This window comes from Leguminivora glycinivorella, chromosome 20 (assembly GCF_023078275.1).
Source record: "Leguminivora glycinivorella isolate SPB_JAAS2020 chromosome 20, LegGlyc_1.1, whole genome shotgun sequence".
Taxonomy (NCBI): Eukaryota; Metazoa; Arthropoda; class Insecta; order Lepidoptera; family Tortricidae; genus Leguminivora; species Leguminivora glycinivorella.
Genome location: NC_062990.1, coordinates 3,707,629 through 3,721,119, shown reverse-complemented (window position 1 = coordinate 3,721,119; position 13,491 = coordinate 3,707,629). Strand labels below are relative to the sequence as shown.

General features: G+C 43.7%; 1 protein-coding gene across 1 annotated transcript; it reads right to left on the bottom strand.

Moving 5' to 3' along the window:
• Positions 1 to 10,419: 10,419 nt before the first annotated feature.
• LOC125236905 lies at positions 10,420 to 12,570 on the bottom strand. Its single transcript, XM_048143824.1, has one exon. It carries the CDS (start codon positions 12,568 to 12,570, stop codon positions 10,420 to 10,422), a length of 2,151 nt encoding a protein of 716 aa, XP_047999781.1.
• Between the last annotated feature and the right edge of the window lie 921 nt (positions 12,571 to 13,491).

Genomic DNA, 13,491 nt, shown 5'->3' with positions numbered 1-13,491 from the left:
GGATAACGCAAGGACGATGATAATGTGATAATAAGCAAATTAATCTATACAGTGGAACATTTTAGAAGCTACTTCGTATTTAAGTTTATTATTGCAATAATAGTTTCGAAGTCAATCAATATTGGGTAAACTGTTCATAGCGTTCTCGTCTCCATTAGTTCATTGAAGATAGAAACATAATGGATAAGCTTATTTTTTAACAAGCAGAAACGTCTGCTAACGATTCTAAACATTTTTATATTAAAGGAAAAAATGGAAAAATTTACGCTTCCGGCGGGACTTGAACCCGCATCATTTGCAATCCGTGCAAGGCTCTTAACCAATTGAGCTACGGAAGCCACGCCGAACATCGCAAATCTTTCCATGCCTTTCCTTATGTACACACGTCTTGGGGTGACGTCTAGCGCCATCTACCGACAGACTATTACATCTTGTAACGGCACTGGAGTCTCAAGTCCCGCCGGAAGCGTAAATTTTTCCATTTTTTCCTTTAATATAAAAATGTAATGGATAAGCTATTTAATCAAGTAGGATATTTTTTTGTAAGTTTTTAGCATAAGTTTTTATTTGTAATGTTTGAGTAGGTATAAGCGTTTTTATCGTGTTTTTAACCCCCGACGCAAAAACGACGGATGACTGTCTATGTGTGTGTCTGTCTGTCTGTCTGTTTGTTTGTCTGTCTGTCTGAGCGTAGCTCCCGAACGGATGAACCGATTTCGATTTAGTTTTTTTGTTTAAAAGCTGAGTTAGTTGGGAGTGTTTTAGCCATGTTTCATTAAAATCGGTGTACTATGTCGCGGTCGGGCGTTTTTTCAAAATTTTAATTTTGTGGTTAGGTTATTAGCATAAGTTTTCATTTGTAATGTTTTAGTAGGTATAAGTGTTTTTATTGTGTTTTAATAAATCATACTAGATATAGGTAACATCATTGGTCCGATAATCCTTTCAGCGAACGGTTTCATAGATGGTACGAGTTTCTCGCCTCGATAATAAATTTTCTATGCTTAATTATATCCTAAACCTAATAGCAAGTATCGCAACCAAGATTTTATTAGCTAGGTAACGCTCCGGTCGAATTCATTATTTTCCCTATTATATATGTCGACGCCGTGGATGGCCAAGGATGAGCGGCGCGGGGATGGAGCAGTTCCTCATGTAACTTACGTCACAGCTACACTCGTATGCTACCAATGAATGAAATAAAATCGGAAATACGTTGACCATTCCTAACCTAACCTTAATTTATTACTCAGTGCCAAAAATCAATAAGGATTGCTCTAATAAAGACGGATTGCTCGAAAATAAGAAACAACATAAAAACGGTTACGACTTTATTTTCAAATAAGCTACACCGGTTCGGATCCTACACCACTAGCCCGACAAACTCGACAACACTAAAACAGTAGCTCAACTTTGTTACAAACGTAAACTTCTAATTAACTAGTAATGTTATTAAAGTTGTCAAATAACACTTGGAATAGAACACTTAGTTAGAACGGTTATAGAACGATAAGACTCAATAAACTATCAGAATTGTCCTTCAGGTATAAGCCTTCGGGAACGCGGCGAATTAGGCACGAGTGTGGTCAACGTCTACAACTCTCCGATCAAGTATCTACAACCTTTCTCCAGCGCGGTTCCATCTAGAATCCACGACCTTTACCCAGTACGGTCCAATCAAGAATGAATCACATTTCCGTTTACCACCAACGTGACAATTCGGTTGCCATGTACATAACGACAATTTCAAGTTAATAACAGTGCTGCCACCTCGTGCCGAACTCACCCAAGTTAACTACTTGACGTTCCAAAACACTCATAAAGAAAAGGCATTACAGAATAATTCACAACAATGATTATTAAATCATAAAACTAAAACATGATTGATATGCTTTCACAGGTTAGGCAACTTAAACACCTTATTTAACAATGTTTACACAATAATTGACGACCAATCAGAAAATAGGAACAAGCGGATACGATTGACAAGTAAACCAACTTTATCATTCTTTCATATTGTTGCCATTTAAATAACATGGCACGATAAACACTCAAATGTTACCTACAATCAAAATTTAATCAATTACAACTGTCATGTTTCGCGACTTCATACCTATGATTGATACTACAAATCTAATGTTTACATGCGACTACCCGCGTTAATACAAAAATAACAATATTGTTTACGAATTGGTGGCGGAGCCACCTCACGCTGCGACACGGCCGTCCTGCGTTACACACGTCCACGTGTGTGGGTATGCATTCTGGAACAAAACACACAGCACAGTATCACATCGCTCGGTCACACCTGACCTAAAATCTGGGTCTCACCGCTCGGTCAGTCCTGACCAAGAAAGATCTCAAGCAAGGTACAATTAAAACCAATGAATTTAAGCATTCTTCTTTTTTTTTCACAAAATAATCCATCAAGCAACGTCTAAGTAAAAAATCTTAATGTACTCCGCAGACTATAGCTTCTGCCGGATACATAATACTGCCGTCCTAAGGTAAAAGGCAGCTATTCGACATTTTGCCGAAATTGACTTATTGTAATATTCGTAATGTACAGGTTAAGCTGCATCGACCACTTTTTTCCGTTTTTCGATATGTTGCCTAGTTTCCGAGAAAATTTCTCTAAAAAGGCAGTATTTGCACTAATTTTCCAAGATTTCCTAGCCAAAAAAGCAGCTATTTAACAAAACTAAGCTAAATCAACGTATATGCAGATATACGTTTTTTACGCTCTGGTTAGGTTGACATGTTATCCAGTATTACTAGCCTAAAAGTACGTAAAAGTGAAAAACTAGGCTAAAAATACGTACAAGACGTTATACGTAGTTTTAGCGTAGGATTTTGATAATTTTTTTTTAAACTGATACTAGTCTAAAAAAGCGTATATACATTTTTTCTGTAAAAAATGTCAAATACGTCATTTAAGCCTAGTATCGCTCGATTGTTTTACAACACAATATTAGTCTATAAAAACGAATAAGTGTTATACGTTCTTCTTATTTTGTATGGGTGTCATATTAAACGTAAAAAAACTTTTAAAATGAGTGAAAGTGCTGCAAACTAGCCTATAAAACAGTATATGCTCCAACCTTTGTCAATCCACCCGCCAGCCGAAAGATACTTTATGCTATGGAAAAGCCATCAGTGACGAGCTGCGAGCACCGGCGCAGCTTGTGGCTGACAGTACGAGAGCGCAGCTGGCTTTTTTCGCGCGAAATATTGATCGAAACCAAACGAAGTTAGGAAAAATACTGAATGATTGCATTTTTGATACGTTTTAACAATAATAACTATTGTTTACATTTCCTACATCATTTCTATTGTCATTTTTATTCGAGATACAAACATTTAACTCGATTTTCAGATATTATTGCTCGAAAGCAAATACGTCTTTTTAGCGTAGTTTGCGGTGGGAAAGTTGTTCGTATATAGTTTTTTTTGCAGCAAACACTATATAATATGAGGTATATTAATATTCCACGGTTTAAGTATTTAACGTTATCCTTTTTGGTTTAATTTACAGTAAAACAAGTAAATAATTTGCAATTAATGAATGAGAACGTTAGAGATGAATGTTGATATAGAGAGGAGGGGTAAATCCAAACAACGATGAATGGATTATGTGAAATAGGATATTAGAGAGAAAGATATGAGTGTTGAGATGACGAAAGAGGAGAATGAAAGAGAAAGACCTGTTCTGTGATAAGGGTATGAGGAATAAGAAGGAGAAGTATTGGCAGTAGTCTACATTTTCAACTATGTTTTATTTTACAAACATGGAATATTAATATGAATATAATAGGAAATTGAATATGAAAATAACCATATTTTTGATAACCAGTATCAAAAAGCATAGGCATGTTCGTGTGAAAGTTAGGCCTATATAATAAACTTACGGGGTCATCTGCCACTGTTTCCAGAAAATCCATTAAATGACTATTTTGTTGTAGTCGAATTCAATTTATAACTAATTATTTTGATTGACTTTGATTTTGATACTCTCTATAAACTTTTGGATCGCAATTTTTGTATTGTAACATTGTTGAAGATTTTTATGGTTACTAATCCAGTCATTTCTGAATTGCTCGATGTTATCTGTTTCTTAGCTTAATTCATTTCAGGGTAGTTCGACGGATTTAATGTTTTCGCAACAAACTCGACATCATTCTCTTGATACCAGACCGGTACTTGGCGAGCGTAGTGAAAAGCAGCTTAATCGGACCAGAAGAATATTTGATCCCTGTACTTTCATATACTTAAGCAGAACCTGCTTATGAAGGCATTCCTTCTTGTAAATCTAGGAATGTAAGTTTCCTTAAACAAAAAACGAATGGACAAATTGCTTGCCAAACTGCTTGGATGCGTTTTGGATGTATTTGTTTCATGTATATAACCAGCCGCAGTGAATAACGCTCTTTAGCTTACTGAACTATTGCTACATATTCGCACAATCTCTAATAGAAATTGGTAAAATTGTTTTTTGTTTGCAAACTGTTCGTCACATAATAATTATATTATCTTTTTCTCTAAATTTTTTTATAGAAAAGAGCCAGATTTTTGGAGCGACCATGAAATTCTTCTAAACTGTATGTATAATTCATGCGAAACCATTTGGTAGTAGGTAGTGTAAACTGCTTTCTAACTCACATCTTGTGCGGCCAATTTCATAGTCATCCAAATCCTTTGCAGATAGATTGGTCACAATTAAAACCCGTTGTTGTTCTACCTCTCATCTTGGCATTAAAATTACATAATTATAATTTATTTTGCCTCCAATTCTCAGAAGTGACGCGATAGATTGACATATGACATATGATATAAAAATTGACCTTTTTTTCAAAGCAAAATAACAAATTGACCTATTTTATCATTACTTACTAACTTGTTTCCATTAGCAACGTAAGAAAGTTTCCACAAAACTCCGAATTAGTACACGTATGTTTAGTATACAGACGGCACTCTTATCATCTAGGCTTTGAGGAAAAATGACGATTAGATACTAATAATTGACTACTTACTGACTAATTTAAAAGAGCAGGTATTATTGTGTACTGTAAAAGTTTATTATATTATATTTATCACTATCCAAAAAGAATCGATAGATCTAGTTTTTTTTTTAGTAAATAGGGACAGAATGGCGTTTTCTTGTTTCTTTAATACATACGTTTTTAAACGACGTATTTGCATTTTGTTCCAATTTCTTCCAAATATACTAATCTATAAAGCCGTATATACGATTTTTTTGATAGTATGCGTTCTTTTAGACTAGCAGTATAGTCGAAAATCTGGAAAACTCACTAGGATACTAATTAAAAAGGCCGAATAACTACGATACTGCCTTTAACTTAGAATCTCGAGTGCTAGATGGGCATTGTTGCTAAGCAATAAGATAGTATGTGATTATATACGGCGTTATAGCCTAGTTTAAGAGAAAATCCTAGATTAGAACACCGTATAAAGCATGTTTTACCGCTTTCTTGACTAGTAATATCTACCATTTTTGAAGCTTAATACTATGCAAAAAGGCTTTTATCGAATTAAAAAAAACCAGTCGCTGTACAAACACACAAATAATGTCTAAAATAAGTAAACACTTATACCTACTATATACAAAAAGAAATAATGAAAAAAGTTAATCCGTTTTGTAGAAATTCAAAAAAGAAGGTTTTTTGCGATTATCTCAAAACTAGCTTTGTCGAATAGTCGAATAGCTGCCTTTTACCTTAGGACGGCAGAAGTAGATGCAGTGAAGCACGAGGTGGTTTATCACAGCTGGCCATTACTGAAATCATCATTTGCACAGAGTCAGTTCCGTCATGTACCTATACAGGTTAAACGTTAAAGTTTTGCAGAGCGAACAAAACGTTTTCCGCTACTTTAAGACGAAATACTAGTTACTTGTCTTGGACAAGGGGGTTTACTTTTATAATCTCCGAAAAAAAACAATTTAAACTGCAAAAACTATCATCATAATCAGCATCACAAAGGCGAACATGTCTTCAAAAATGACAAACAGAACTACATTTTGTTCTCTTAACCGTTACAAAAAAGAACTATTATGGTTAGCCATTACACTCGGATTAAAATTCAATAAAAAAAAACAATTGGAACGACACCTGTCCCTTTTTTTTTCATTCTCCAGATCCGGAATGCAGTGATGTGCAGCTTCTGTCGTAGGTACTGCTTCTAGATTCCATCCGCCAGTAGTATGAACAGCACAGACTCCACAAGTTGTGTAGGCTCCAGACTCCAGTGTGGCTGCATACTGTAACGTAAATTTTCATATCCGTAGCTTCTGTTTTCACACAATGAACAATTCGAGATAGATCACGAATTTAGGAGGGCATTACTGGAAATAACTTGTCAAATTTTATAAACTACGAAACGTTACAGAATAAAGGATCTGTAAAACAAACAAACTCAGAACAATGATATGAGCAAAGTCACTGAATAATTTTAGGTAGAACAATAATTACGATCTTCAAAATTTTATAATCACTACGATTTTAATTTCATCAAACTTTCCACAATTAGCAATCAACAATTTACACCAAATAACATAATAAAATGCTCACCTGCATTCAAGGTTAGACATGTGACCTTACTACCACGTGTCTAGGTTAGGAAACACCAACCAGGAATTTGCCAATGTTAACTTGGCTCACATGTCAGCTGTGTAAGCAATTGAAGAACATCCCGCTTTCTGATGTCGACGCCGTGGATGGCCAAGGATGAGCGGCGCGGGGATGGAGCAGTTCCTCATGTATTACTTACGTCACAGCTACACTCGTATGCTACCAATGAATGAAATAAAAAAAAAACATTCAGTCGAATTGAGAACCTCCTCCTTTTTTGAAGTCGGTTAAAAATCGGAAATACGTTGACCATTCCTTTTTTTTTTTTTTTGTTTAGGAGGGGAAAAATGCATTACGCATACCACTCGGGTACGGGGAAAGACCCGAGTGGTTATGTGGGACTCCTTGTTAAGGGCTAGAGACCCCAAGTCTACCCACTAAACAACCCCCCCCGTCTGCCGCCATTGTGCTGCGGCGGTGGGCTGCAGGTACGCTCGCGCTTTACTTCTACAGCACCACCAGCACCTGTCCGCTTTGCGGAGCACCACCTCCGGAGGCCCTTGATAGCCCCATATAGTATTAGACCGTATCCAGTACGGTTGACCTCTCAGGGACCGCATGTGCAAGGGATGGCAGGCGTCCCCGTGCCTGTCATCCTGCGATCAACCTACGGAGGCAGGCGGCGGTCGTGTGCGACCCGTCTGCGTCGAGCACGCTTGCGGCGCCGTTGGTCGGCCATTGGGGCAATCTCCCTAGCGCGTTCCGCCGTTTCCTTCTGCTGCATAACGTTTTCGCAGAAGATCTGTATCGCTTGCCACGATCTCTCACTGTCTACCATGGACTTAACCACGGCTGGCAACGAGAGATCTGGCCCCACTATGGCAATTAAGTCAGCGCGCTCTGGCCCCCACACTGGGCATTCCTCCAATGTGTGTTGGGCAGTATCAACAGCTGCACCGCATTCGTGACACTCCTCTGTTGGCTCTCTGCCAGCAATTTTGTGCAGATATCTCCCGAAGCAACCGTGCCCCGAAAGAATCTGCACGAGCTGGAAAGTGAGGGCGCCATGTGGTCGTTCTAGCCACTGTGACATAACTGGCCGAATCGCCTCAATTGTCCGAATGCCCGCACTAGGTCGTTCGAGCCGGTCCATCCATTCATTTCTCGCTTCGAGGGAGAGCACCTCATGTTTGGCCTCGATCTCACGCGGTGCTGGCCAGAAATCCCGAGCTCGCGCCTCTTCACGCCAAAAGAAAATGGACGCAAGGACTCTAGCGTCCAAGTCCCATGGCAGGGATCCAGCCAGCACACATGCAGCCTCTCCCGATACTGTCCTGTACCCTCGTATTAACCTAATAGCTATCACCCGTTGCGCTTGCCGCAGTTGGGTGATGTTCTTGCCACTAAGGCCAGAAGCCCACACTGGGGCTCCATAGAGAGCTATGGAACGCACAACTCCTACGTATAGACGGCGGCAAGATGCTTTCGGTCCTCCAATATTTGGCAGCAGGCGCCCAAGCGCAGCAGCCGCGCCCAACAGCTTCTGCGACAGCTGGTCAAAGTGGGCCTGAAAGGACCAGCGACTATCTAGTATAATACCCAGATATCGCATCGATGGTTTCACGGCGATCTGGACACCCCCAACGATTATATGAGCTCCGGCCCGAGGCGCCCTTCTAGGCCCGTGGAAACATATGGCTTCCGACTTGTTTAACGCGACCTCTAGACCTAACCGTCGTATTTTGCCTACAATGTGGGCTACGGCCGCTGTGGCGAGAATAGCGGCTTCTCTAAATGTTTTCCCCCGCGCCGTCACCAGAGTGTCGTCTGCGTAGCACACTAGATTTACCCCGCGCAGAAGAGGTCCCCGTAGCACCCAATCGTACCCGATGTTCCACAAGAGTGGTCCCAACACCGACCCCTGTGGAACACCGCATACCATTTCTCTTCGTCCCCATTCATGCTGCCCAGGGAAGGCTACAAAGCGCCGCAGTAAGTAGGCCTTCACTATTCGGCTAAGATGTAGGGGTACTTGGTGGTACAAAAGCGCCTCGTTTATGCAGTCCCAGGGGAGAGTGTTAAAGGCGTTGGCAATGTCTAACGACACTGCCAAGACGACATCACCCTGAGACACTGCATCGTCCGCTAGTTTTTTCACTCGCAAAATAGCGTGTACTGTTGAGCGGCCTCTCCGGAAACCAAATTGGCAATTATCCAGGTCTGGCCCTTTCGTCATTAAGTGCTTGATCAAACGGGTCGCAATAATCCGCTCAAAAAGTTTCCCCACCTCATCAAGCAGCACGATAGGCCGGTAGGCTGACGGTGAATCCGCAGGACGACCCTCTTTTCTCAGCAGAACCAATCGACCGATTTTCCAGGAGTCAGGAAATCGGCCCTGCTCCAGACATGCACTGAAAAACCGACGTAATCTAGGTTCAAGGGCCTCCATAGCTAACACCCAGGCTCGACCCGGGATTCCATCCAATCCAGGAGCCGTGTTTTTAGCCCGTAACCTCAAAACCGCTGCTCCCAACTCGTCCTCGGTGACAGGCGGCGTGTCTGTTTCTTCGTCATGTTGCCTTTCAGGTGCCCTAATAGATAGAACCATAGACGGTGGATTTTGCCGAGGCCTGTGAGGAAAAAGAGCGGCAACTACGTTATCCAGCAGCTGAGGTTCGAGACTCTGTGTTAGCGGGGGGGCCCACGGCCGAAGCTTTTGCCTAACAAGCTTGTATGGCCTTCCCCATGGATCTTTGTTAAGAGTCTCCAGAAACTCCTCTCGTGACCGGTCAATGGCTTGTCCGATAGCAGCTTTAAGTGCCTCTTTTGCCTCCTTATATTTAGTATACAGGGTCGCTTCTGCCGCTTCGTCTCTATTCCGTCGACTTCGTTGTCGCGTGTACTGACGTCTGGTGAACACACACTCCTTGCGCAACTGCGCAAGATCTGAAGACCACCAGTACACGGTACGTCGGGGAGAGAACGCCTTGAATCGAGGCATGGCCGCATCGCAGACCTCCGTCATGCACCTGCGGAACCATTCGGCTTCAGCCTCGATATCGGTTACCTCTTCCGACTCCATCGTCCATGTACGTACCATTACCGCCAACTCTAAGTCATCCTTATCAAGTTTTTTAAGCACCCATCGTGGACCGCCTTCAATCGGATCATTACGTCTTGGCATAAAGCGCCTGGGGAGTGCAGAGATACCAAACCGAATATAACGGTGATCTGACAAGGTCTCCACATCTACTAAGACTTCCCAATCCTGAACACGGTGTGCCACGGCGGCACCAGCAAATGTGATGTCCACGATGGAGCCACCTTGTTGTCGCACACACGTGTTTGCCGTTCCCGTATTCATAACAGCCAGATTTGAGCTAATTGCCCACTCTAAAAGAGTACGTCCCTTTGGATCTGTCGATGGGCAACCCCACGCCACATTTTTTGCGTTAAAATCACCAGCTACGATAATGGGGACAGGATGAAGCTGACTAACAAGAGAACCGACATCAACAAGAAAGTTCTCGAATTCTGCGAGTGCTTTGTTTGGAGAGAAGTAGACTCCAACTACTGCCAAATCCCCGCATACCACCGCGACACAGCCGTGTCCTTTTATTACGCTTTTAAATGGATTGGAGCCGGCAGCGCTCCGCGTAATTATAGCCACGGTTCCATCTAGGTCCCCAGCCCAGTCATCTCTGTCAAGCACTTTATAGGGCTCCGCTACTACGGCAATGTGAATCGACCACTGTGCCATACTTTGATGGAAAAGATCCTGAGCCCTAGCAGCGTGGTTGAGGTTCCCCTGTAAAAATTCAATGGTCGCCATTTAATCGACGGCCATTGTTTGTGCCTCCTCTGTCAAGACCACTGTGGGTGACACGACCGACTGCGAGAGGGCCCGAGGGTTACCTGAAGCGTTGGTCTTCTTCAATTTCCCGGCATTTTTAAGCGTAGTACACGCTTTGCTGCCTATTCTGTGTTCTGACGGCTTGCTAGCTGCCGCGCACTCCGCACAGTGTGGCGCAGCAGTGCAATTAGCCGCTTTGTGACCCTCTTTGCCGCACTGAAAACAGGTTTCGGACCGGTCTGTTTCCGCTGTACATTGCGCCCTTACGTGCCCATTTCTAAGGCACCGGAAGCATCGTAAAGGCCTCTTTTCTAGTAGCTTTACCTGAGCCGAGACCCATCCTACCAGTAGGCGACCCCCAGCTACCACTTTTTTAGCAGCCACGATCGGGCATTGAACCCACACTGTACCGAGTCCTGAGAATCCCTGGCGTATTTCTCCGGCCTTCACCGTATCAATAGTACAACCTCCGGTTCGTGCCACAGCCGCTACCACCTCTTCTGAGGTAACCGAATCGTCCAGGCCAGTGACGCGAATGTCAACGGTTTTTGTTGGCCTTGATACCCGTATCTTTTCACCGTCGATCTGTTGTCTTATTGCATCAGCTAGCTTATCCGCTTTGTCGCCACTAGATGCTCCAGGTATCTCGAGAACACACGCTCCGGTAGCCGCCCGCCTGAAGCGCAGTCCACCAGGAATATCTATATCCGCCAGTTGGACTTTGGTCTTAGCCTCGGCAATCACGTCTCTATATGTGATGCCTTTTTCTACCGCCTCCGGTTGTAGAGTCAACACCACAGCCGCTGATCGAGGGGCTTTAAGCTTTTGGGCTTTCGCCTTTTCTGTTAACTGCACTGGGGCAGCACGATCATTCTTTCGCTTATTCCCCTTGCTTGCTACTAAGTTCCAGCCCTCTTTCATAGTGGCAGGGGCAGGTGGCAGGGAGCGAGGTATGGGCGTCACCGTTGATGGCTGGTTTTGAGTCCCACCTTTATTCCTTGTAGCCTTTTTTGTGGCCTTCTTCTTAACTCCAGGAGCTGGAGCGGGCTGTGGTTTTTTAGTGGCATCTATTACTATTTTACCACTGGTTCCAGCAGTCATTCTCACCGCAGCAGAAGCCGTAGACACTGAAACCTGCTTCTTCTTGTCTGTTGCCAATGCTGGTCTCAATTGTTTAGCTGGTAGCAGACGACCCTCGGCTTCTAGTCCGTCCAGGCGTGCGCTTACAATTTCTCCCACCCGGAGGGCCACTGCACGCATGAATTCGTCATCCTTGGACGCGGGCGTAAGATCAATCACCGGTTGACTCTTCTGTGACAACAAATTTTCCTTCAGGGCAGGCAGCGCGTCCAGTGTCCCGTCTGGCATATCTGCGTCCTCGCCTGATCCGGATTGCAGGACCTCCTTTACAGGAGTCTCCGTTTGCTTTGCACGCTCTACTTCTGCCTTGAGCTGTGCCAACTCCGCGCGGAGGCAGACCATCTCTGCTTGCAGACGATTATTCGCTGCCTGCAATTGGCGAGTCTCGTCCGAAATTGTGCGCTGGCTTAAATAATCAAATGCCTTTGCAATGTTCATCGCCGCTTGATTAAGGGCCTTGACGTAGGTTCCCTTCAAATTTTTTGACGTTTTGGCCACGTTCTCAATAATATTTACATGGTCCGTCACTGACTTCGAAAGATCTTCAGCCGATTTCTGACTCAAGTCTTCACTTGCTGCAGGCAACTTTGAAAGCTGTCTTGCCTCTTTCGTTTGACGTGCAATCGCCAATTCCGCCTCCGTCCCAAGAGTCTTCCCTTTTGCCTCTTTAAGGGCTCTTTGTGCCGCCGCCAGACCTATATATTCGCCTATATTTGGCGGACGTCCCCTTGAACGCTTGGTCTTTACCTCTTGACCTTCATGCGCTGCTGGCTCAGGGGAGTCAGGTACCTCCCAGTCATCAAAGAAGGGCTGAGATGCCACATCACTAGCTCTTTGCTGCTCAGCTGTGTCATCATTTGCCCAAAAGCGTCGTATATTAGAACTCACAGAGCAGCTCGAGTTAGACCTCGATCTGATGGTTACAAGAGTGCAATCTGACTTGTCACTCTCGTCCGTAGCTGCGAGCATATCTGCCACGCTTTCCGCCATTTTGTCGGAGCCGCTTTCCTTCAACTTCCGGCTGCGCTTCTCCACTTTTGTGCCCTTTATTTTGGGCTTTCCCTCTTCATTTTTATTTTTTAGTTTTTTAAATTCCATATAGTTCCCACGAGTAAAAAAAGAATTAAATCGTCCATCCAGAGGATAAGCCTAGCGTATCCCGTTACGAGTGTCGGCCGGTACCCTAACGGGGGAAAGCACTAGCGACTGACTCCACTACAGCCATGCATCCTCTCGCGGTGCTCCGCCGCTTAGGATTAGGGGTGATTTTTTATTGAGGTTGTCTTCCTCGCGGCCCAGCCAGTTAAGGCAAGACCCCCGATGTTTTCCCGATGCCGCAAAACATGACTACGACCCCGAGACAAGCAGCGGTTGGTCCGGCGTCGACTATATGTCGAGTGCGCTTGGCACATCGCCGCACCCGTTGCAACCATTTCTGGAGCAACCCCCCATAAACAAATTTTGACGGCCCAAAAAGACCACACCCTCTCGACCGAAAACGGTCCCTCTAAAGAGGTTACCAACCCCTCTGGTCCCATCCACAAGGATCTCTGCTAGACAGAGGACCTGCGGAGAGACCCCCCACGACAGGACATTAGCAGCTCCAATAACCAATAACTTAGAAACCAAGAAATTACTTACCGTTGCCCCCGGGGCGCACCGTCCATGAACCCTTCCCGTTCCTCCGGATCATTCGGATCAAGAGGAATGAGAAGGGACATGGCACACTGGGAGGTTTCCTGTCCGTAGCACCCCACGTTGACCATTCCTAACCTAACCTTAATTTATTACTCAGTGCCAAAAATCAATAAGGATTGCTCTAATAAAGACGGATTGCTCGAAAATAAGAAACAACATAAAAACGGTTACGACTTTATTTTCAAATAAGCTACACCGGTTCGGATCCTACAC

Coding starts and splice junctions, on each gene's coding strand:
- LOC125236905 (XM_048143824.1), bottom strand. CDS start 12,570: ATGGCGGAAAGCGTGGCAGATATGCTCGCAGCTACGGACGAGAGTGAC.